This window comes from Meleagris gallopavo, chromosome 6 (genome assembly GCF_905368555.1).
Source record: "Meleagris gallopavo chromosome 6, MGAL_WU_HG_1.1, whole genome shotgun sequence".
NCBI lineage: Eukaryota > Metazoa > Chordata > Aves > Galliformes > Phasianidae > Meleagris > Meleagris gallopavo.
The window spans coordinates 20,814,284-20,837,472 of record NC_139409.1 but is presented as its reverse complement, the minus strand read 5'-3'; the positions used below and the strand labels follow the sequence as shown (position 1 = coordinate 20,837,472).

At 38.6% G+C, this 23,189-nt stretch overlaps 1 protein-coding gene across 1 annotated transcript; it reads left to right on the top strand.

Annotated features, from left to right (window-relative positions):
- The first annotated feature begins 3,119 nt into the window (after positions 1–3,119).
- Positions 3,120–22,410, top strand: STEAP4 (STEAP4 metalloreductase). Its single transcript, XM_003207058.5, has 5 exons — positions 3,120–3,280; positions 17,163–17,618; positions 18,881–19,408; positions 20,045–20,209; positions 21,212–22,410. The coding sequence occupies exons 1-5, from the start codon at positions 3,131–3,133 to the stop codon at positions 21,479–21,481; spliced, it is 1,569 nt and encodes a 522-aa protein (XP_003207106.4). The 5' UTR covers positions 3,120–3,130; the 3' UTR covers positions 21,482–22,410.
- The last annotated feature ends 779 nt before the right edge of the window (positions 22,411–23,189 follow it).

The window sequence follows — 23,189 nt, the reverse complement described above, 5'->3', positions numbered from 1 at the left end:
CTGGACAAAACCTCTCTAAAAGTGTAATTCCCTGCACAAACTTGTGTTTGCTGAGCTTTTGCCTATTGTCAGGTATGTAATGTTAACAAAAATAAATCTGACACATACTGCATTTTTCTGCGGTATTCTTGTCAGGGGCAAATAGTAAGGAGATCGTAAGGCTATCTCAGGAAAAGGAGAACAATGGTTTGAAACACGGACACGTAAACTCACTAGATACAGTCTTCATGGTCACACTATATAAGATACTTCTTATTGTATTACTAAACACAATTGCTGAGCTGAAACTCACTTCACAGGGAAGATGTCCCTGGCTTTTTTCTTACACTTTTGAATCCTGAAATTATCCACATACGCTTTGGAAGATCTTTTTAAGTAGCACTGTTGAGTTCACCACTCTCATGCTTTCAGGTTAAATTTAATCTTTCATTAATGACACAAATTTATTTTCTGAAGCATCTTATCCCTGGTAACTATTGCAATAAGAGTGACATGAACAAATTTACCCCTGGATTTGGCTCCATTGTCAAATGCTTTGCAAATCCTGCCTTCAATTTCAAGGTTATATTGAAGTTGTGAGTCACATTTCATAATTGAAAAAAATAATGAAAAATAACCATTGGCCAAGCTCTATTTGGTAATTTCTTCTGATTTATAATCTATTTCAAATATCACTGGCCTTCAGTTAATAAAAATGTATGGTTTTGTTTATTTCCACATCTAAGATTAAATATATTTTTTTCCTCTGAATATATTCATGCCTACATTTTGTTAACTCATAAACTACTGTGATTTTTTTTAAACCACAGTGTTTAAAAGGACTACATCAACATACACCCAAAGCCATCAAGGATGATATCTTCTTAGGCCTCAAATGTCTAAGTAACTCCTTCTGTTCCTCAAATTTTTCAATAATTACATCCTAGATCATTGGAAATCTCTGCCTGATGGCATTCTGAAGAAAACTGCATTAGATATATACTCTCTATACGTTTCAGTACCCAAATATTGCTGGAATAGACAAGCCAAATATTTTCTGATGATTGACTTGTTTTTTTGTTCTAATTTTTCTTCAAGTATATTATTATTTGTGTTACATGGCATTTACAGTGTTGTTTGTCCAGCTTCAGCCCAGCAGCACAGTTTCTTTCCGTGGCTGCTCTGAGCTGGCGTTTTTCATCAAATCTAAATGTCATCTGTATAAATCTCACTAACCTGAATGGCATGAAAAATTTATCACCTTTTTTTCCTCAGGTGCCATATGCAGCCTAAATAGACATCTGAGAAAACAGTGCAACTCACAAAGGTTCTATGAAAGTTCAAAAATACCTGTTCTTTTCTTTTTCCTAATATGAGCACAAGCCACAGCCCAGTGAAGTACTAAGGATGGAAAGGTTGTCACTTACCATATCTCCTCTTGGCAGCATAACAAACTTGTTTTGTTCCTTTGAGTACAACTATGACAAACAAGAGGTTTCATCTGATTTCTCTGCAGCTACAAGAACTACTTCATTCAGTTCCACTACACATCCCAGGGAGCAGATGCAGATCCTTCTTAAAGTATGGACTTACTAAGTAAAGAACTTGCATAGTTGTTAAAATTGTTGGACAATTCAACCTTTTCTTACACTACTTAATATTGTTGAGGTCTTGGTCTACTGAGAAATGGCTTCAAACTCTTTCTCAGCTTTTTATATTCATATTATTATGTGGGCTTTAAATGCTTAGATTGCTTTGATGGTCTCAAAGGCATAGCATTTTTCCTCTTTTTCCATCTATTACGTATTCATTTATTTCTTTTATATTCCCTATGGAGTTAACCTTGTGATTTTAAGCTTTGTGAATTAACTGTCTCCCTTTGTACTCTCTTAAGACTTTCTTTTAGGTATAATAACACTATTTTTGGCAGCATGTTAGTTGACGGATGTGCTGAAAATGAATACTTTTCTGATTAATCTGACATTTTCACTTTCTCAGTGCCCTTTGCTACTAGAAGAAAACCACAGCCAGGTCATTCTCTCTGCCCATGTCTCGTACACCTTGCTAACTCTCGCGAGTTCTTCCAAAGTAACATCATCTTTTGGATATCCTGGATCTTTTCCCATGGTCCAGGCATTGCACTAGCTTGCGCTTTCTGTCAGTGTACAACAGACATGGACTGTTCCTATCCTAAATCTCAAACATAATTCGGTCTCTTTAGAACTCGAACTCTCACTTACATAGTTTCTTTATCCCTAGTTCACAGATTTTTTCTGACTTCTTGCCCTTTTTTTTCAAGATTACTTTTATGTCCTATGTCCTTCCTATGTTTTCCTAGTCAGTTTCATGCACATCTTTCAAAATCAAGATGATATAAAAAATAATTTTTAATTTCTTTCTCTTTAGTGGCAAACATTTCTTTCAGATCTTGAGTGCAATCTTATTTAAATTCCCTTCAGTTTATTTCCCAAACTTTTTATAAAAATTCAGTGTTATTGGGACACTCTGAGCCCCTTTCTCCTATTTGGACAACGATCCACTCCTGTGATCTCTTGATGCTTAAGGCATCTGTTTTGAATTATACCATCTGTTTTGAATTATACCCCATTCCAAAGAGATGTGTAACATCCAGAATTTTGCATACTCCCAGACTTCTGCCTTAAAGATGCATTTCTCAGTACAAATGGATGATTGGCTCTGACTCCATGGGGTCACTGCCAAGAATACATAGAAAATCTCAGAGATGTGGTACTTTCAGCCATCCTCATGTCAAATTCCTTTCATCCCAAGGTGACATTCTTACTATCCCTACCCACAGCTGGAACGACCCAGGAACGACACAAAGAGAGCTCTCCTTCCAGGCAAATAGTTCCTGTTTTGCTTCTCAAACATTCTTGACTTCTGCAGTTCTCAAGTTAGTCCTCCAAGAGCGGGAAACACAGCCAAACCTTTTTGCTGGCCTATAGCCAAGGGGCAAGCCTGTGCCTGCTTTAAAAAAAGCAACCACAGCTTCACCTCAGCTGTAAATACATGGGCTGGGACTTTCCCCAACAACTTAGACGGGAAGTTCTTTCACCCAGCATGGACAGACAGGGCTTGCAACACCTCCTCATCTCTCCCTCCCACGTGCACCCTAGCTTCTAGTAGATAAATGCCAGCGAGGCTGTCAGGTTTCTGCATTCTTCTCCTGGCACAGGACCTCTCTGCAGCATCTAAGAGCAGATCTTGTGCTAGCACTAACAGCACCTCACTGGCTGGAAGACTGGTTTGCCTGGGGGAGAGGAGGAGGTTGAGTGCACAGGTGAGTTTTACAGAGGCCATCCGATCCGCAGGTTTCTCTCATTTCTGCAGGTGGGATTAGGGAATGCCTAGAATGGCAAGGCTGACATCCCAGGAGGTTTAGGTGGGTTTGAACTCAACCATCAGTGTACTGAAATTTGACCTTAGCTTTTTTCCCTGCTAGATATAAAATACAAAGCCAGGGCTTTGTATTGACATTACATAATATTTTAGTCACTGAGAGATGATATAAGAAAGCATGGAAATATAGGGACATAGTTTTATCTGTAAAGTTAGGGCAACCAAACTTTGAATCAGCCCATTGGTATTCAGAGAGCTTACATAACTGGCAACAAGTTTATTTAATCTTTCAGAGGTGTTTGCTAGAGTTAAGGAAGTGGAGAAATCTTCTGCAAATAAGTGTTGGTCAGTGGGTTTTAAATGGTGAATCTGGAAATAGGATATTCCTTCCTAAGAGAGAGCTAAAATTCTGGTTTGAATTTTAGTAATAAGTGGAAGTACTCTAAGGGCATTTGATTTACCACCAATCATAAAGTACTTGTAATAATAGTTGGAGCTAAGGATTCTTTTCACTTCTGGACTCACATGTGGATTTCATGTTTTCTCTTCAAGTAGCATACCAATTTTAAAACTGTTTAATATTTTAGAAGTGAGAGGTTTCAGTGCTGCAGAAAGAAATGGATTTTTCTTGAGCATTGTCTTATGCCAGCACCATGTTATTAATTCAGAGAACATTTGCAGCTGCCAGAACTGTTAGTCAGCTTTGATACAGGAAGATTTCATATCCCCCCTAAATCTACAAATATGAACTGTCACTCACAGCACATGGCAGTTTTTTCAGATTTTTCAGACATTCTGAAAGGATTGAATTAGTGAAAGATGTAAATTCTTTTTTAGATGTGACTTTCCAAAGCTCCTGGTTGCATTAATAGCAATGATTTTGGCAAGCATGAAGTTGTAATAACTGAGGCGACACCATGACTACATACCAAAATATTACAATAGTCATTGAAAAATCAAGCATCCCTGTACTTTCTTCATCCATACAGGAATTTGGTTATTCAAATCTATCAAGCACTTTTCATATTTATACCCTTCTAGGCAGATGGCATTTTTTAAATTATTTCTCTTAGTCAAAAGCAGAAAACATAACTGATAAGCAGTCTACTTTGTGTTCCAAAATTGTTAACAAAGCATGTTACTTACATTAGTGTTTTGTTTGAGAACAGCAGCTCACTTCAGAAGTGACTGTCCTGCCTTCTGAATTGTGCATCGTTCACATCACAGTGGAGCCTGGGGATGCTTTCAGCTGCTCTTGGGTTAGCACAGCAATCCCACCACTCACAGCAGTTCAGCTCTCAGGGTCAGACCACAGCTACTTCAAGGACAGCACCTGGTAGTGTGCTTGGCATGGGTGTGAGGCACTCAGAAACGACCTTTCCTCCCTACATATCCATTCCTGTTGTGCCTCAAGAATGCAGAGACAGCAACCAAGGCCTTCAGGGAGAGTAGTTCACATCAGCGCATTTTAAGACCTCTCTCACTGCTTCCTGGTCTGTTTCTATTAAAATCTGTTTATGTGGTAACTTCAAGCTTTGAGCCAACCATTTCTCCCATTCTGTTCTCAGTGACAGGGCTAGCAGAGCGCAACTGCAACATTTTGTATTTTTTATGCTCCACACTACAATTTACAGATGCTGGCTTTTTGGCGTTTGTTTGTTTGTTTCTATTGGAGTTTTTATGTATATTAATTCTGGTTTCTGAAAGCTGCTTTTGGGGAGAAGAAAAGGTGGGAAGAGATATTTGAAAGTCACCTGTACGTGTGCATATTGCAGATCAAATGTTTGACTTAATGCCTTTATGCATGCTCAGAAATAGAAAAGAGGTGGTTTTCCTCATTTGACCTTGCTATTTAGACCCACCTACTCTCTTCTTCATCAAAATTTCTTCAACACGTATTCCTCTCAAGTGAGAGCAGGGACAATAATACAGTAAGTTCATTTAATTGAAGTCATGTTTGAGATTAGAAGTGGGTAAGTTCACATTTCCAGCACTTTCTCTCTTATCTCCTCCCAGGACTCCTCCCATTGAAGTCCCCCAGCATGCAGCCTGGTTTCTTGGTCTGACCGGAAGCATGCTTGGCAGACTGGTTCATGTAATTCCATCCGGGTGTCCAGTTTCCTTCCTATTTGTTTTGTGGTCTCGTCTCTTTTCCCTGTGGAGATTTGCTGAGCAGCCAGCTGTGGTGGCAGCCTGGGCATAGTGCTGAGATGGGTTCAGCAGCTGTGGGCGGCAGCGGGGTGAGCACAGGTTGCAGCGGTGCTGCTGGGAAACAGGAGGAGCGGGAACAGCTGTCAACAAAAGTGCTAATTAAGGGTCTGACAAAGCTGCTTCCTGAGCTTGCAATGACTGCTGAGCATAGACCTGGAGGCAGCATCACTAAGGTGGCTTCAGACTGTCTTTTTATTTAGCTGAAATGTTGATGTGATCTTCTCTGGGACCTGAGGAATGCCATAGCCTTGGTGGAGACAGCTCCAGCACTGCTGGCAGGGATTCCATGGCTCAGTGAGGTATAGAACACCACTGGGAGATGCATATCCTATGACTTACTTTAGTACGTGTGAGGTTAAGATGAAATAAGGAGCGAGGATTGTTCTCAGCTCTGGGTGATGTGCCTTCCTCAGGTGGAGCAGCCTCACCAAGACGAATCTGAACGTGCAGAGAAACCATTTTCATAAGCTGCACAATATCCTATAAAAAAATGAGAATATTAATAAATCTCATACTAATAAATCTCATTTGAATTCTACAACCAGAGCTTCATAAAACTTGGCACTTCAAAGGTGCTTAATTATAATAATCTGCTACAAACTGCTTGATCAGTGGTGAAAGCAGCTCAGCCATCCACTCCAGACAACTTACAGCACCTGAGGACGGGGATCAAAGTGTTTCACTGGTGCCTGTCACCAATCCATTAGTGATACCAATTATGTGAGCAAGCTTCTGTAGGCCTCCAGATAAACAAGCCTGAAGTGTTAGGAAATTTAGTGGAGAGGTTGATTGCCAAAGAGCAAAAAACACTTTCTGGCATCATTAGAGCACCAAGAGTGTTTGACGAAGGATGTCTCTGGGGTGGTCCCATGCTACAAGGAGTGTGAGAGCAGGAAATGTGTAAAAGAAGACATGAGTACTCACCACAAGAGGGTAATTATGCAATAACCGTAATAGCATAAAGTGGTAATACAATAAAGACAATGGGTTTATTCAGAAAATTCAGTTCCTCATTTTGTATTGCAGATCCTTGGTGGAGCTGCAAGAGAGGGTCACCCTGTGGGAGGAAATTATTTAGTCCAATTAGGTAATTACGAAATCAGCATGACACTTTCTTTTGTACCTCACGGCACAGACATTCAGCTCATTTTTACCCCAAATTATACTGAGCAGATCTCAATGACTTCCAGAACTAAGCAGCTCTGGCAGTGTTAGGGTCAGGGTGCATTTGTTGATCTCAAATCTGACTGCACAGATATTCGGGGAGGAAAAAAAAATCATAAAAAGCATCCAGTGGATCTAAATTCTTTTGCTTGTAAAATTTGTGGAAGATTTATATAAGCAGAGTAAGAGGTCAGTGCTTCCCCGTGCAGATCTAACTTTTTTTTTCCTTTGATAACTAGATTGGAAATTGAATCCAAGCCTCTGGATCACCAATCTGCATCACTACCAAAAGCAGTAGCTTTCTATGAGAAGTTAACTCTACCAATTGCTATTTGATTGATGATAAGCAGTAAGAAAAGTGTTTACTTAAGGAATTATTTGTTTAAATAAGTCATTGTAAAATTAAGATTGATGGGTTTTGAGCAAAATTCCCTACTAGCAAAAAAAAAAGTTACTTTCTCCAGCCTGACCTTTGCTTTTTTCATTATTTGTTTGCAAAATGAAGGAATTTTGGTACCTGTGAGTGCCCTCTTTGTTACCTCTTCTTAAGTTTAATAAGAATACTTAAAATTTTCATTGGCCTCTGCTCCATGTCATGTCCCAGATATCCACCTTTGCCTTCACTGCAATATGGCCTGGTGTTGCCTAACTGTATATTGAATGGTCTTGGGGTGCAGAACCAAAAGCATAACCTCTGCCTTGACCCTATATATTTCACAGAGATGAGAATGAAAATGCCCAGAAAATCTGATTGAGACTCAGGATCACTAGAAACTCAGGTGCCTTCTCTGTAAAGACGGCAGCAGAGATATGTCAGAGATCCTGTGTGCGGTCTACTGTGTCCCTGTGCAGCAGATCATGGCGTGGGATAGCATGGGCTGCCCTGTGCAGCACTGTGAGCAATTAGGTGACACTGCTGTGCTTCCAGATCAGCAGCTGATGTGCAGTACTCTGGCAGAGACATTTCATTCCTGCCAGTGCCAAGGTGAGAAGCTGAGGCAGTGATCCACAACTTAAAACCCCTTCCCGCTTTCCAGGAGAGGGAGTTAACGGCTCAGCCATGTGCAAAACCTGTGCTGAACTCAAAGGAATTTCAGACAAAAGAACTCTACAAAAAATTAGATCTCTCCATTTCTCAGTAGAGGAGGCTGCTCTCAACAGTTCTGCAAATTTTTGACAAATATCACCTCCGCTGGTGTTTCTTTGTCAATATTTTCAAAGCATGTTTTTAAATTCAGGCTTCTCAGCTGCTAATTTTCAAAGCCTGTAGCTTAGGGCCGTTGTTTGAACACTCCTGAAATTATTGCCTCATTAAGAAGAGGAATTTCTATATTGGGAATGAGTTAGTTTTTAAAAATAAAAGCCTGATAATTTTTTCTCACTGCAAAATGCAACCACATTTAAAACTGTCACTTTTTTTGTGAGGAACACCATTTCTTTCTTTCTGAAAATATCAATGTTCATTTTTCCTAAATGCACGCACGGCTCTGCAGATGCCACTTGACTGCAGTCAAGTAGGACACAAAAAATTTCAATTCCATGTAAAAGAAAGAAAGGAAAACAAAAGAAGCAAATAATACATTTAATTACTTCATATTGAGTGAGTGAGAGTGCTGATGAAGCTATCCACTGTTAAATGGAGTATCTTTAAACACTTTTTTATAACAGCATTTTAGTGTATGGGCTTATGTAAGCAAGAATGCAGATTAATGAACTTTCTGTAAGAAAATATGCTTGGCCCCATTCCAGACATACTGCAAATCCACATATATTTGTTTTGGCAAGAAAGCTTCACATTCATGCCACTTTTGCTTAAATCTTTCATATGCTCCCACCCACTCCTCAGATTGCTAAGAGCACAAGGCAGCCGGGTCCATCACCACAGAGGCTTCTATGCTGCAGCAGCCACCTCACTTTTTGTTTTATCACAGGTGTCACAGAGCACTTGGGCTCTCTTATCTTCATGTTTACACCAATCCAAAAACAAGTTAATTGAAAATCAACAATTCCATTAGTGTAAACAGGAAGACAATTGGGCTTATCACATATTGCTAGAGCTCAAAATAAATACAGTGTTTTGAACTCCTACATTTTTAGTGGGCCAAAGGCATGATTTTGGTCAGTTGCTGGTGCAATGCTACCTAATTCCAGTCTTGATGTTATTTTACCTTGATTTCTGTAGAAAGTGAGATTTCTCTGATCATATTGAGGGATGTGAGCGCATGTATTTTGTGTGTCCCTCAACCACTGTTTTAGTGATGCTTTCAAACAAATATACCAGGAGAAGTGAGGATTTTGTTTTTCTTCAGTGTCATAAAATAGGCAGTTGAAGACTCCACGTAAGAGTCCTAAGAAATGAAAGACTGTACTGTGACAGTACACATTTAAAGATCTGAAAATCCACATGAGAAGAAATCTTGAAGGAGTGATATCCTGTGATTGGAAACAGTTTCAATCAGCGCTTGTAATCAGCCAAGAAACACAAATCCCTGGGAAGCCAGGCTTCATTATTTCTAGTGTTACTTCTCTGTGAGACAGAGCTGTTTGTTAATGTCTCTAAATAGCAGACAAAAGATGCACAGAAGAATAGCTTCACTGAGAGAGAAGACAGCCTTGGAGGACACAGCAGGAATCCAAAAGGTGCTTGTCATGTACAGTGTGGGCCTGAAAACATATCTTTCAAGGTCTCAGGACATCTCCTGAGCATTATAGTGGGGATAAATCCAGTGCCCCCATTCTGCACTCCAGACAAACCTGCCTCTTCTCACTATCACTTAGCCTTGGGTGTTTTCTGAAATCTTCTCACTCTTGCAGTTGGATTAAATCTTGATACCTATACCTCTCCAAAAAGCACAACAACCCTAAACATGCCAAGGAAATTACACCAGTTATAGCTGAGTCTTACGTGTTTACAGGAAAGCTGGAGGTGGTGAGATTTCCAGCTCTCTCAGTACTTTGCTATGATTTAGACAACATTAAACACATATGTTTAGGCCTATACTTCATCTGTTTGAAGAGCCTCCAGGCAGCTTTAGTGTTCTCCTGATAAAAAGCGAAGATGTGGGAAATGCAATGTCCTCTGTAGGAGGATTTATTGTCTCAAACAATTATTCTTTATAAGCTTTGTCAAAACTTGGAACTCAGGACTTTCTGCTGATGAAAATAGAAGATATTCATTTGCTTGAAAGAAAACTCATGAATAATTTGCTGTGATATGTTTGTTAGGAGCTACTCTGCTATTTTCTTTATGTGTGTAACTACTAGATTAATCAAGGGAGAGTAGTTTCCACATGCCTTTCAGTTTCTGGTGTAGCAAACAACAGAAAATACAGTTTGTAATTTAGGGCAGATTTGGTTCTACAACTGTCAGCTTATAAGAAGTGCTGTTTTTTAGAGAGTGCAGTCTCTCTCTGTGGAGATAGTAACATGAAATTTTAAGAAAATGAGATTGCCTCGGAATAGTGTATATGTCTTTCCAATGAGAATTTTTAAATCACATTTCACTTGTTTTCCAAGTTACTCCAGGATTACTGAATATTATGCATGTGTAGAACATTTCAGAAAGATACATTCAAAGCTGCAATACCAAATATGCAAGAAATGAAGTATTAACGATCCTCATTTTCTCTTGTATTTAATAGGCCACTCTATTTAATTTTAACTTATTAGGGCACTTTTGATCATAGATGACTCACATCTCAGGCTTTCTGAGACAAAACTCCAAAAAAAAAAAAATCAAAAGGGAATCATTTCTACGTGTCAGTACATGCAGTAAACTGCTAAGACAATAATGAAAATTATCTAACTCAGTTTCAAACAGTTTTTTTTAAGTTTTGTTTAACTTTGTAGAACTTGACAGCATGAGAAAGAAAAGACCTGAAAGGACCAACCATTCCAAACAGAAATATATACAAATGTATTTATTTGTTTGAAGTTCACCATGCCTGTGTATAGGTATACAAGGATTTGAATGAAAAAAAAAAAAAAAGACTAAATGTAAAACATGGCCAATCCACTATCTTTCTACTCTTGGTTGTAGGCACTATTCTTTATTGCCACCAGCATGAATACATGTCATTAGCAGGGCGTGAAAGCACTGCTGGTAAGCCATAGTGCAGTCTGCCCTTGTTTAAGGAGAATATATATTTACCAGTAGTAGGGAAGGATCAGGTGTACACAGAGGCAAACATCATTGATACTGTTCTGTCTGTTCAAAGAGGTCTTCAGGGCATAGGGCACCTGCAAAGGGTTTATTTTCACTGCTCCTGCCATAAGCGCAATTCGCCAACTCAAGATCAGTTCCTAGTTGCACAAGTTGATGAAGTGTAATCCCATCAAGTCTGGTGGTGTGCTGGGCTTTCTCTCAGTACTGCTGTTGAGAATATGCTTGAGACAATCTCTGAATTGGTGAAATTAGTTCAATGTTGTCTGTGTGATGCAAGATATGTAAGCTAACTCTTGAATCTGTGTAGTGAACTCAGTGTTTTCCAGTTATTCCTGACCAGAGAGTTACAAAGATTTGGCTGAAAAGACCTTTTGAGAGACTTGAGAGCTTACATACATGAATACTGTCTGAGACAGTTCAGCTACTCCTTGCTCTAAAATGAGATTTGGAGAAAACAGAAACAGACAAATCCTCAGAGACTAGATCCTCTGGTGGACTACACCATAACCTACCTCAGTCACAGCTGTGCTGGCCATTAACTTTCTTCTTACTTGCTAACCTTTCTTTTATACAGCTATGGATCAAACTCCTGGCAATGCCTGGGCCATTTATCTTCTCAAAGTCCTTATGTTCCACTTAATTATCTAACCTTTTTCCCTGAATCAAAAGGTAAAAGGATATAGTCCTAGAAGATGATCTTGGAACGTTATGCAGGAGAAAATGCAGATGTTCAGTCACAGCTGAAAGATACTATAGGCCACTAGACAAGATCAATTGTTCAAAAACAGATTTGTTCACTTAGCAGAATAATAAGAAGACAATACTAAACTCAGAAGGTGGGCAGGTGATGTTCCATGAAAAGTAGAATCTGAGAAGAAAAATAAGATCTGAGGATTTGACACCTGCTTATAGAAATGGCATTAAAAGCAGAAAGACAGAAAACGTTTGCAAGGCGGAGGAAGGATTGCAGGAAGACAGCCATGTAGCTGAAGCTGTGAATTCTTCAGAAACTTCAAACAATAAAATAATACAGAAATAAAATCTATGGACAAACATAGAACAGTACAGATACGTTGCTAAAATTTGAAAAGCCACTGTACAAAAAAATAAGTAATTAAATAGTACATCCAACAGTACATCCAGAACACTGTAAAAGCACAAACTGTCAATCAAGAAAGGGATTTATCTAGAAACAACTGAGAGAAAGCTATTGACTAATGACTCCAGGAAAGCCATCTCTACAATGCCTCTTTTACTCTACACCAGTAATAAAGAGATGAGAATTCAGGCAGGGTAACAGAAGTAACAGATTAGATCATGCTTAGGTGAGTTAAATGATTTGGGATCAGTGAGGCTGATGGAATTTGCCTTAAATTGTTCAGGGAATAACTGAAGCATTTCCACAGCCATTAATAACTACCTTTAAGAACTGCATGGAAGAGGTAAAGTTTTCAAAGACTGGGAACACAGGAATAACAGCTATCCTGAAAAGTAAGTAGAAAGAGGAAGCGCAGAATTCTGGCCCAATCCATTTAAGAACAATTCTCAAATAGAAGATAATAAAAAATAAAAAATAGATTATAGACTCGTGTATTAATCAAGAAGAAAGCATTCCAAACCCAGCTAATCTCTTTATATAAGATCATACCAGATCTGGTGAATCACAAAGGCTGTGCAGCTTGAGATGAATGAAGATTTTAGTATAGTATGTTAGAGAATATTTTCATAAGCATATGAGGGAAATGCAGCCTGACTGAACTAATATAAGGTAGGATTCTGTAGAATGAGTGAAAGAGGCATTTTCAGTCTCTCTGTTAATCACTGTCAAAATAGAAGGCTAAATTTACTGCAGATATACTGAGGGTCTCTCCTGGCTAAAGTCCTCTTCTGGAACTTTATTAAATGGCATGGATGCTGGAATAGACAGTATGCTTATTAAAGCTGACAATCTGACAAAGCTGAAAAAGCCTGCAAGCACATTAGAGGACAGCCTTAAAAATCAAAATGATCTTGGCAAATTGAAGTTACAGACTAAAAAAATATTTAACAGGGACTAGAGCACAATACAGCAAGAGTCAGAAAAGAACTGCACATGTTGAAGATGGAGCTATTGGCTTGGGAGCAGTTCTGCATTAAAAAACGGGAAGTTGCAGGGTGCAGTACACTGGTATTCCAATTCTGATCAGAAGTGCATTTTTGAAGCAAATCACTAATTATCAAGCTTTGTTTTCTTGGAGTATATGGAAGAAAATGATTCCTTCCCACAAAGACTGAGCCAGATGATATGCTTTGGGTGCACCCAGCACACTGCAGCTGTTAATGGACATTCAGGCTGCAATGCTAGACCAAGGCTGTTCCAAGGTGGAAATCCTGCTCTCAGCATGACCATGTGCTCAGCACCAGCTGTTCCACTCTACATCTTCCTTCCTGTTGCCACAAACTGCTTGCTAAAGTACGTAAGCCATCCCAAGCTGACTTTGAATCAGCTGTACTGTGAATAAGATAGATGTGTCAGTGGGATGATGTGTTGTCTATGAGGCAAGCAAAGTAATCCTTTCCAGCTGGTGAGATCTCAGTGAGAGTACTGCATTCAGTTTTAGCACCATACTTTTAATTATCAGTTGGAAGAGTTTAGCCTAGGATGATTCCCACTCTCAGAAGCATGAGGTGCAGGAAAGGATCTGGTGTTATTTCATCTAGAGAAGAGAAGGGTGAAATGGTAACAGCTTTCATGTCCAACAAAGGCTTCTGAAAAAGAGAAGGGGGACAAATTGACACCTGTGTGTACAATGGAGGAGGCAATGCAGCCCAATACAGATTGGACAGAAGATCTGCCTTGTATTATGACCAGTGAGACAGCAGAAAGCAAGGGAGACTGCCAGATCCACAAACAGGTTAGACAAGCATCTGTCAGGCTTGGTTTAAATGTAGTTCATCCTGCCTTAGGGAGGGAAGATGGGCTAGACAATCTCAAAATCACTGTCATAGCTATTTAGTTTGCTTCTTTTTAAAATGTAAATAGTAAAATTTCTCTTTCCTGCTCCTTTCATCTTGTCATTCAACCTTTTGAATCATTCCATTGATCTCCTGTCTACCATTTCATGTTACATCTGTCTGATCTTTCCATTCTCCATCCCTGCCTGTCTCAGTCCCACATCTGCTTTTCCACTCTTGGCACTGTGTTTCATCTGCAGAATGATTCTGCTAGGAAATCCCTCCTTTTTGCCCATGTACAAAGCAGCATTCCTGTATTCATTCAAATTCCTGTGTAGGTATTTATATATAATTGCTGGAAGAAAGTGTATCTTGTTTCAGTTCCCCAAGTGCCTGTGCAGTATTTAATGATGGTTTTGCTTCTTCTGTTCTTCCAGTGCCTCCTTCTGTCATTACTGACCAAGTGACAATCAGATCAGAGGTTATCACCATTTTCCCTAAAAATAGGATAATTCACTGTATAAAAATACAACTATGTAGAAAAGAAAGGACACAGTTATCAATAAGAAGCTTATATGGAAGCATGTTATCTTTGAAATAACAAGCATCACTAGCTTACCAATGTTAGGAGCATGGACATAAACAAAAGTATTATATGTGAATACAGAGCTCCACAAAGCTCTGATTTTTCCCAGATAATATTTGGGTACACACATGAAAGAACAAAGGATGGTCATTTGTTTCTTTGTTAGTGTTTCTGTTTCCTCCAGTGCTTTGAGAGTGCCCAGCACATGGGCACAAAGCAAACCCTGCTGCCATCAGCTGCTTAACAAGACACAGTATCAGCTTTCGGGTTGAGCTCTGACACCAGGCTGGTCCTATGTCCTTTATGTACTTCATCACATCTTTCACACTGATGTAGGACAACAGAAAGTCTTCTTCTACAGCAAATGAATATCTTCTCTCATTGCAGCTATCACTGTAACGGACTCTATAAGGCCATTTTCCTTGTTTCAACTTTACACCCACCAAGTTGCCATCATAGCAAAGGTACATTTTCTTCATTTTGTTCAAACACACACAGCAAAGCCCAAATTTATCTGTGCAGTCTACTGCCTGAATTAATCTCCAGAAGTCAACTGCAGTGCCCACAACCTTTTCAGTTTAACAGTAGCCAGTTGGCACAAAGACATGTTTGAAGACATGTTGAATTGAAAACAATTAAATTGAGAAAATTGACTTAAAATGCTTATTTATTAGAAGGAGGCATAATCCCAACAGCCTGGGATTTAAAAGCAAAATTCCTTTGTCTTACATGTCATTTTCTGATATAGCAGATGCACAATTCAATTAACATCTGTTTTACAGTATACCTTGTGTTATGAAAATTGTTCATGACCAGTTCATTTCTAATATATCATGTGCACTATCACAACAGCAATGGGCATCGCTATAACAACTAATTCTTAATGAGGAAATAAGTAAATTCTGCTTAGTTGATTCAAGCAAACTGTCTTTCCTGTTAAAAGTGGTATTAAATTAAATTAGGCCACTAGCAATAAAGGCAGCTTTAACGCTCTTCAGCTCTTTATAGAATAACATTCAATGACTTGTACAAGTCCCTTCATATCTTAGATAGGGCTCCAAGAAACTGTACAGACACACAAAAAAGAAAAAATTGTTCTTTACATTAGTTTTACTTTTCATCTTCCTCTTATTTTCTTCTTCTCTTTCCCAGCAAGACAAGTTCAGTGTTCACTAGCAAATGAAATGTTCAATAATATTGAACAACAGAAACTCTTCATATGTTTGTTTGATGGTAAATATACCAAATATTACTTGATAAAACCCGTTTGAGATGGTTGGTTTGTTGAGTTTCTCTTGTCCAGTCTTACTCTGGTGAAAAAAATGGTTTGCATAGTTCATTCAGCAGTAACTTAATGATTTCTTGGGGACAAATACAGAAGTTAACAGCTGGACAACCACATATTACAAAGAAGTTTTCTTTCATTTTGGATAGGGGCCCACTTTCTTAAAAGGAAAATTTGAGAAAAGAAAACTGAGTACCATTAGGTACTGAGTTGAACCATTTATTAATATTAGATGTAACTTTTCTGTTCATTTTTGAAATACAGACTATCCACAAAAAGGACTGCACAGTTTTCCTCCCATTGGAGCTGCATGGGACAGTAAAAGAGCCCTCAGAGGATGAGTTTTAAATGTGTAAGAGAACACTGGGAAAAAAGAAAAAAGAAGAGTATGATCTCTATATTTTAAGTGGCAGTTTCATTCTGAGCAGGGCTTCACGTAGGAATGCAAGCATAGTGTTAATATTAACAGCCATAGAGCAGTTGTTTTGGATCTAGCTAACTATTCTATGCAGTTCTGTCCTCCAAATTGGAAAATCAGTTATTCCCACAGCTTTAATTAAGCCACTTACCTGAGATGTTCCGAAAACCTTGAATTAGGGCTCCTGCAAAATAACATGGCTGCTCCAAGTACTAAATTAGTGGCTGTTTGGAGAGAAGGGTCTCACAAGATCTCCTGTTAGAGATCTTCCTTAAGGCTTCAGGTTTTCTGTCCTCAGATCACTTTTTGTAAAGTGAGGGCAACAGCATATGGATCTATGAGAAGACCTTTGGAGCAGCCGTGTTTGATTCTGCATTTGGGTCATGGGTCTCACTCTGTAAGAACGGAGCGTACATAATGCTATGGCATGGATAATACATTAAAGTCTTTGAAGCTTCCAGGTACTGTGATAAAGGAGGACAGATAAAAGTCTCAGAGAATTTCATTAAGAGTAACACATGTTCAATGCAAAATACACCCGTTCCACTGTCCAAACACTTTATGGGACATTCTTCAGGAAATTGAACAATAATCAACCAAACTGGCATTGAATGGGCATATAAAGAAAGTACTGCACACAACATAAATTTGTAACTAGCTTGTACACCACTTCAAGTGTTTTACAAACAGACCTTCCAGGTTCCAATCTGATTAGAGTCACGCTCATCTTTAATGCTTTTCTATAGCATAAAGAAACAGAAATGGTCCTGAAACAGATGCAACCCTTGTTCATTGTGATCCTATACCCTTTTCTCCTGCTTTCCCTTTGAGACAGGAAAACTGCAATAATTCAGTTGAATGTTAAAATCCGGAAGATGAACAGAGAGGAGGGTGTTGTCAGAGACGGAGAGCTGAATATCCAGAATTCATTTTTTAAAAACTGTAGATTAAGAATCAAGAAAACTCTCAGATATTTATTTTGTACAGCCAGAACAAAAAATTAACCTTTCATTTTCAAGAGAAAAATGTTTTACTTAGTTTCTTTTTTTTTTTTTAATAGATGAATAAAAATTCTTCCAACATAATGGCTTTGGTTCCCAAAACATCTAACAAAAGAGAGACAGTGTGTATATTTGGAACAGGAGATTTTGGAAGAGCTCTGGGCCATAAACTGATTCAGTCTGGCTACCCCGTCGTATTTGGAAGCCGGAACCCATGGCCATCCAGCCTGATTCCCAAGGATGCAGAGGTGCTGAGCCATGCCGAGGCAGCACAGAAAGCTGCCATCATTATTATAGCAATCCAGAGGCAACATTACGACTTCCTTGCATCACTAGAGGAAACACTCCACGGAAAAGTGTTGGTGGACATAAGCAACAACTTAAAAATAAACCAGTATCCTGAATCCAATGCAAAGTACCTGGCTCAGCTGGTGCCCAGTGCTAGGGTTGTGAAAGCCTTTAACACTGTGTCAGCCTGGGCTCTGCAGTCGGGCACCCTGGATGCAAGCCGGCAGGTAAGACTGAACTGCAGGAATTTGTTATTTCATAGAGTTATGAAGTATCATATAGGCTTTTAACAGTTAGACAAAACACACGCTTGGGACATATGACTCAGACAAGGCTGAGATGGAAATTTCACTGTAATTGCAAATCTGAAATTAAGTGTGAACTAAAATTTACTTTGGGATTCAAATATGACATGACAAGGAATATTGATAGCTGTTAAGAGACATCAGAGAAGCGAGGAAAAAAAAAAGAAAACAGCTACAAACAGAGAACCAGTAAATCAGAAGGAAATGAGGGCTGTGTCACTTGTTCACCTAAGAGTGCAAAAAAAAAAAAAAAGGATGTAAGGGATATAATGGGGCGACAGAATGAGTATAAGCAATGGGGTAAACTAGATGGATGGTGAAGAAATTAATAGTTTTTAAATCAGTATCCATCACCACAGAAGTCTAACACAAAAACAAAGTGTGCAAACCATGTTAATGAGCTCTTCAGTCACAGGCAAGCTGGTCATAGGAAACAATCGAGCATCTTTGTGGAAGAGGAAGAATTTATTACTGCCCTGTTTTCAGCTACTCTGAACATACAACTATTCAAAATATTGTTAACTTTGCTTTCTGCTGATGGAAGTGATTTTGCCTAAACTAAAAACCAAAGATTTACAAGCCTAGGCATCTGAAACCTTCATCGTACTTGGATAAATGACAGCAGAAGTTGCCCCCTTTCTGCCTATTCCAAAAGAAGTATTACAAATATTCACACTCATAGAAAAAAGGAGTTTCTTCACACTTTTACTAGATATGGGAAGGAATAATTTCTCATAACAGAGAAATGATATTTGAATTGTCTCTACCCCCAGGTCCCTGAAGCCCTTATAGACCATTGTAGTGGCAATAGAAAATATTGTTCCTACTTACTATTACAAAACCTTGTGCTTACAAACTGTGGGCAGAATCTTCAAAAGAGCACGCTGAAATTCGAGTGCTCTAAACAAAGACTGTAATCTTATATTTTGTTTTTGTCATACACAAAATTTTGCCACTTGAAGCAATGTATTTCACCAAAGACGAGATTGATATTCTTAATTGTTGGGACTGTTGATCAAGAAATTACCTATAACACAATTTTATATATATAAATTGAGGCTATCAAGAAAGGTAACAAGGAGCCTAGAAGCTTGTGCTCATATAGTCCATACCCAGGCAGAAACGCAGTGGAAAATGTCACAAAAGTCTGTCAGAATAAAACCCCTGCTTGTTTTTGGCTGCAGGTGTTTGTCTGTGGAGATGACACAGAAGCTAAACAAACAGTAATGGATATTGTTCGCGCACTGGGACTCACACCATTAGATCAAGGATCTCTCTTGGCTGCTCGGGAAATAGAAAATTACCCTCTACAGCTCTTTCCAATGTGGAAGCTTCCCATCTTTTTGTCCCTTGGCCTAACCGCATTCTTCTTCTTCTACTGTTTGGTTCGTGACGTAATTTACCCTTGTGTTTATGAAAATAAGGATTATTCATTTTTTCTTGCAATTTCCATTCCAAATCGGATCTGTCCTATAATGGCACTCATCCTTCTTGCCTTGGTTTATCTCCCTGGTGTACTTGCTGCAATTATTCAGTTATACAGAGGTACCAAATACAGCCGTTTCCCAGACTGGCTGGACAAATGGATGCTGTGTAGGAAACAGCTTGGACTAGTAGCCTTGGCATTTGCTTCTCTGCACGTTATTTATACTCTCGTTATCCCAATTCGCTACTATGTAAGATGGAGAATTGAGGACAGAACCATCACACAGGTAATTTTTTTTCTTGCTCTATGTCTTCTCTTCCTCTAGCCCTGTTACTAATATTACCAGGGATGCTAAACTTTAGAAGTTCACATGGACAGTCTAATGTTCTTTTTAATGAGGTTATTTTCCTAGTTTCTGCACTCCTTTTGATCATGGATAAATCCACAGGTCTCTGATGTTGAGTTGTGGGTAAATACCTTCCTCCTAGGTAGTTTACATATTAATGAAATAATCAAGAAATACATAAAGAATAATTTAAAGAAATGTATTTCTCTATTTCTCCATATACATTTATGAATCCATAGAATCAAAAAATAGTTTGAATTGGAAAGGATTTTTACAGGTCATCTAATCCAAACCCCCTGCAATGAACAGAGATTAGCATATTTTGAGTTCCTGACCTTACTCAACAACAAACAATTGAATACCTGCCCTCACAGTAGGCCTACATTACATAAGTACCACAGTTATAGGTACACAAAACCTACATAATGCCACTCTCACATTTTCAGTAGCCAAAGTAAATACCCAATTCTTTTCAGATAGTGCGTAATATTTATCCCTTAGTTAAAGGATATTTTTTTCTTCATATTGATCCTAAAACTGCTAACACTAAGATATATCTGGTATTCTTTTCTTCAGGCACTGAACAATAAAACTACTGCATTTGACAACACAAATGGCTGGCTTAGTGACTCTTATTTGGCTTTGGGGATTTTAGGATTCTTTTTATTTGTTCTTCTTGGAATAACTTCCTTGCCTTCCGTCAGCAACAATGTCAACTGGAGAGAATTTCGATTTGTACAGGTAAGAAAAAGATTTTCTTTAAAAACAACTTTTTTCTTCTCAGTTGGAAACTTCCCTATTCTTTTATGAACTATGACCACAGAAGGATTTAGTAGTAACTTAAGTCTTCCCTCCATTATTAACTCTAAATGTCACATCTGTATTATTCACCATCACCTGATTAATATATATTTATCTACTTGGCTATACAGCTCACATTTAAAAAACACAACTTCCCTGATGGCAACCTATGGAACAACTGGTATTACACCAACAACATAAAATTGGGAAGACCTAAACTGCTAACTGACAAATGGAAAAGTGACACTGTGAAGTTAATGACTGCCAAATTACACAGTCACAAAATATTTTAGCCATTTATTGGGCTAGTTTTGTTGGTTCACAAGATAATTCAGTTAACGTGATTCTGAAAGCCGACTTTATTGCTCCAGTCCTTTCAACAGCAAGCATCTAAAGAGAGTCTCCAGTTTCTGCAGGCTCTAACATTTGCTGTGCCTTTAATAAAGCTACCTCTGTTAACATCATCATCTTGACCCCACCTCAGGAAGAAGTTTGGTGCTGCAGTGCCTCTGCAGGAAGAAGGCTAGCAGAAGAAACTACTATCAGTTAATGTTTTACTTAGGTGAAAAGTTTGTACAGTATAGTTCTGGGTGGATTATCACTAAAGCATAAAAAGGCTTGGACCTCTCAAATGAACTGAAGCTTTTTCTCTGCATTTTTACAAATACATTAGGCAATGTGTGGAAGAAGTTGTCAAGGTTGTTGATGGTGGGGGGGAAAAAAAAAAAAAAAAAAAAAATCACATCCTGGAGATCTATTTGAATTTTTATTTAAAAAAAATAAAAAGAAATCTTATATTATATAAACCATTTTCATTTCAGTAGACCCATTTAGTCTCAAATTTGGCACATTCCCTGAAGTTTGCTGTGCACTGTAATTTGCATTTGTTCTGGTTCAATTTAGTATTCTAACCTCTACTTCTTTCTCTTTTTTCTCCTCTAGTCCAAACTGGGATATCTGACATTGATTTTATGCACCGCACACACACTGGTTTATGGTGGAAAGTGGTTCCTAAGTCCATCATCATACAGATGGTATCTTCCAAATGCCTATATGCTCTCTCTCATCATTCCATGCGTTGTACTGGTTGTCAAATTTGTGCTCATACTTCCTTGTCTAGACAAACAACTAACACGAATTCGACAGGGCTGGGAGAGGAATCCCCAATACTCGGAACAGTCAAACTACATTATCAACAAGTCTGCTGTGTAATTAGACTAACCTGTATTGTTAAAAAGAAACAAAATTGAAGGCAAAATGAAGTCCCTATCCTGCTTTACCTGGAGAGAGGAAAAAGTGAGATGCCTGGGCAGGTTCTGACTGAAATAAAGCAATCCCAGTGACAAACTTAAATTTTAAATCAAATGAGCCTCTTGAGATCCTGCACCCCAGACATGCTTTCACACAGGCCTTTTTCTTTTTCTCCCCTTGTTCACCCTCCATTCCTGACAGGAGGATGAGAGAAGCGTTCAATGTATCAGTCACTTGAAATCTCCAGTGCTGGCCAGAATCAGAGCAACCTCTCATATTAGATGGTTTCTGCTCCTCTTCACTGTCCTGCCCACTGGTGCTCAGATCTGCATGCTCTTGCACACACGTACATACATTTATAAACACCCTGTTTCCCTCTCTGAAGCCACCAGACTGTAGAGCGGGCACAGGACAAGCATTAGCTGAAAGCTCTCATCTTCCCAACATTAGTTTGTCCCCCAGTAACATCTGGTCAAAGAGATCTATATTCATGCCTTAGAAATGGCTGAATAAGATTTCCTTGGTTTATGCACTCTAATGTTCAAAGAGCATCTGCTGAAGATGCTGAACCCTTGCTATACTGCAGAAACTCAGGTGGCAAGGGGATAGAGGAGAGACCAAAATGTCAAAAAGACATGAGATGTGCTCACCAGCCTAAGCTTCTCTGCAAGTACATGCACACAGTGGTTGGTAAATCTGTGAAAGCAGTGAGCTTGTGTAAGAAAAGGAGCTGATGGAAAACATCGTTTTATTAGGAGTTTATACTGCATGTCATAATTATATATCACAAACAATAGATTGTTGATTTTTCTGAATTTTTTTGGATGCAATGTTATAAATATTCTATGAAAATGCATATATTCTAATCTCAATAAACAAAATTCTTTGTAGTTCTGCATTCTGTTATTATTTCTGGAACCTCTTTTGCTATGATGCAGCTGCTGCTATGCTTAGTTGCACATTAGCATTGGAAGGACTGGGGGGAAGAAATAAAATGGGATCCCATCTTCAGATAGTAGCCAGGACTTTCTCCCATTTTCGCTCCTTGAATGCTTACATATATAGATATTTGCTTAGCTACTGAAGAGAAGTGCAAAAGAGTCGTGGGCTCAAAGGTCCTAGATATAGGGATACCTATAACACCACCTTAAACTCCCTCAGAAAGAAGACAGAGGCAGAAGCAGAGAGAGAAATAAAAAGAGACAGAAAATGAGACAGATTGTGTGTAAGTAGATGAGAAAGCAAGACAAGAAATAAAATACATAGTAACAGCCTGAATTAATATCTAGACTTGACACTGGGAGCTATATTCTACTTCCAGTGACATACTCCAGACTTATATTAAGAACAGTAACTGCTTCAAGATGCATAGTTTGCTTTTATGATTACCTGTTACAGGACTTAGGGTTTCTGCCTATGCAGATACAGATCTTAAAAGAAAAAAAAACACCCTTTTCTCTCTCCCACAGCTGAGCTTGTGGGTTGGAATTTAGTTTGCAACAGCCATGGCAAGTAACACAATGAGAAGTCATGCTTTATGAAACAAACATTGCCAATACTCTGCCACCTTCTCTATCAAAGAATATGATTCTTTGTATTTCTGAGTGCCCTGCATTAAGAGGCTGAGTCAGGTCTGCTTTACTCCCACTGAAAACCAGTGCAAGGTAAC

What these genes read in the sequence shown, in the direction of transcription:
- STEAP4 (XM_003207058.5), top strand. Translation starts at nt 3,131, where the DNA reads ATGCCAGCGAGGCTGTCAGGTTTCTGCATTCTTCTCCTGGCACAGGAC. An exon ending in AGGACAGAACCATCACACAG is followed by an intron (nt 19,409 to 20,044) that starts GTAATTTTTTTT and finishes TCTTTTCTTCAG; the next exon opens with GCACTGAACAATAAAACTAC. An exon ending in GAGAATTTCGATTTGTACAG is followed by an intron (nt 20,210 to 21,211) that starts GTAAGAAAAAGA and finishes TTTCTCCTCTAG; the next exon opens with TCCAAACTGGGATATCTGAC.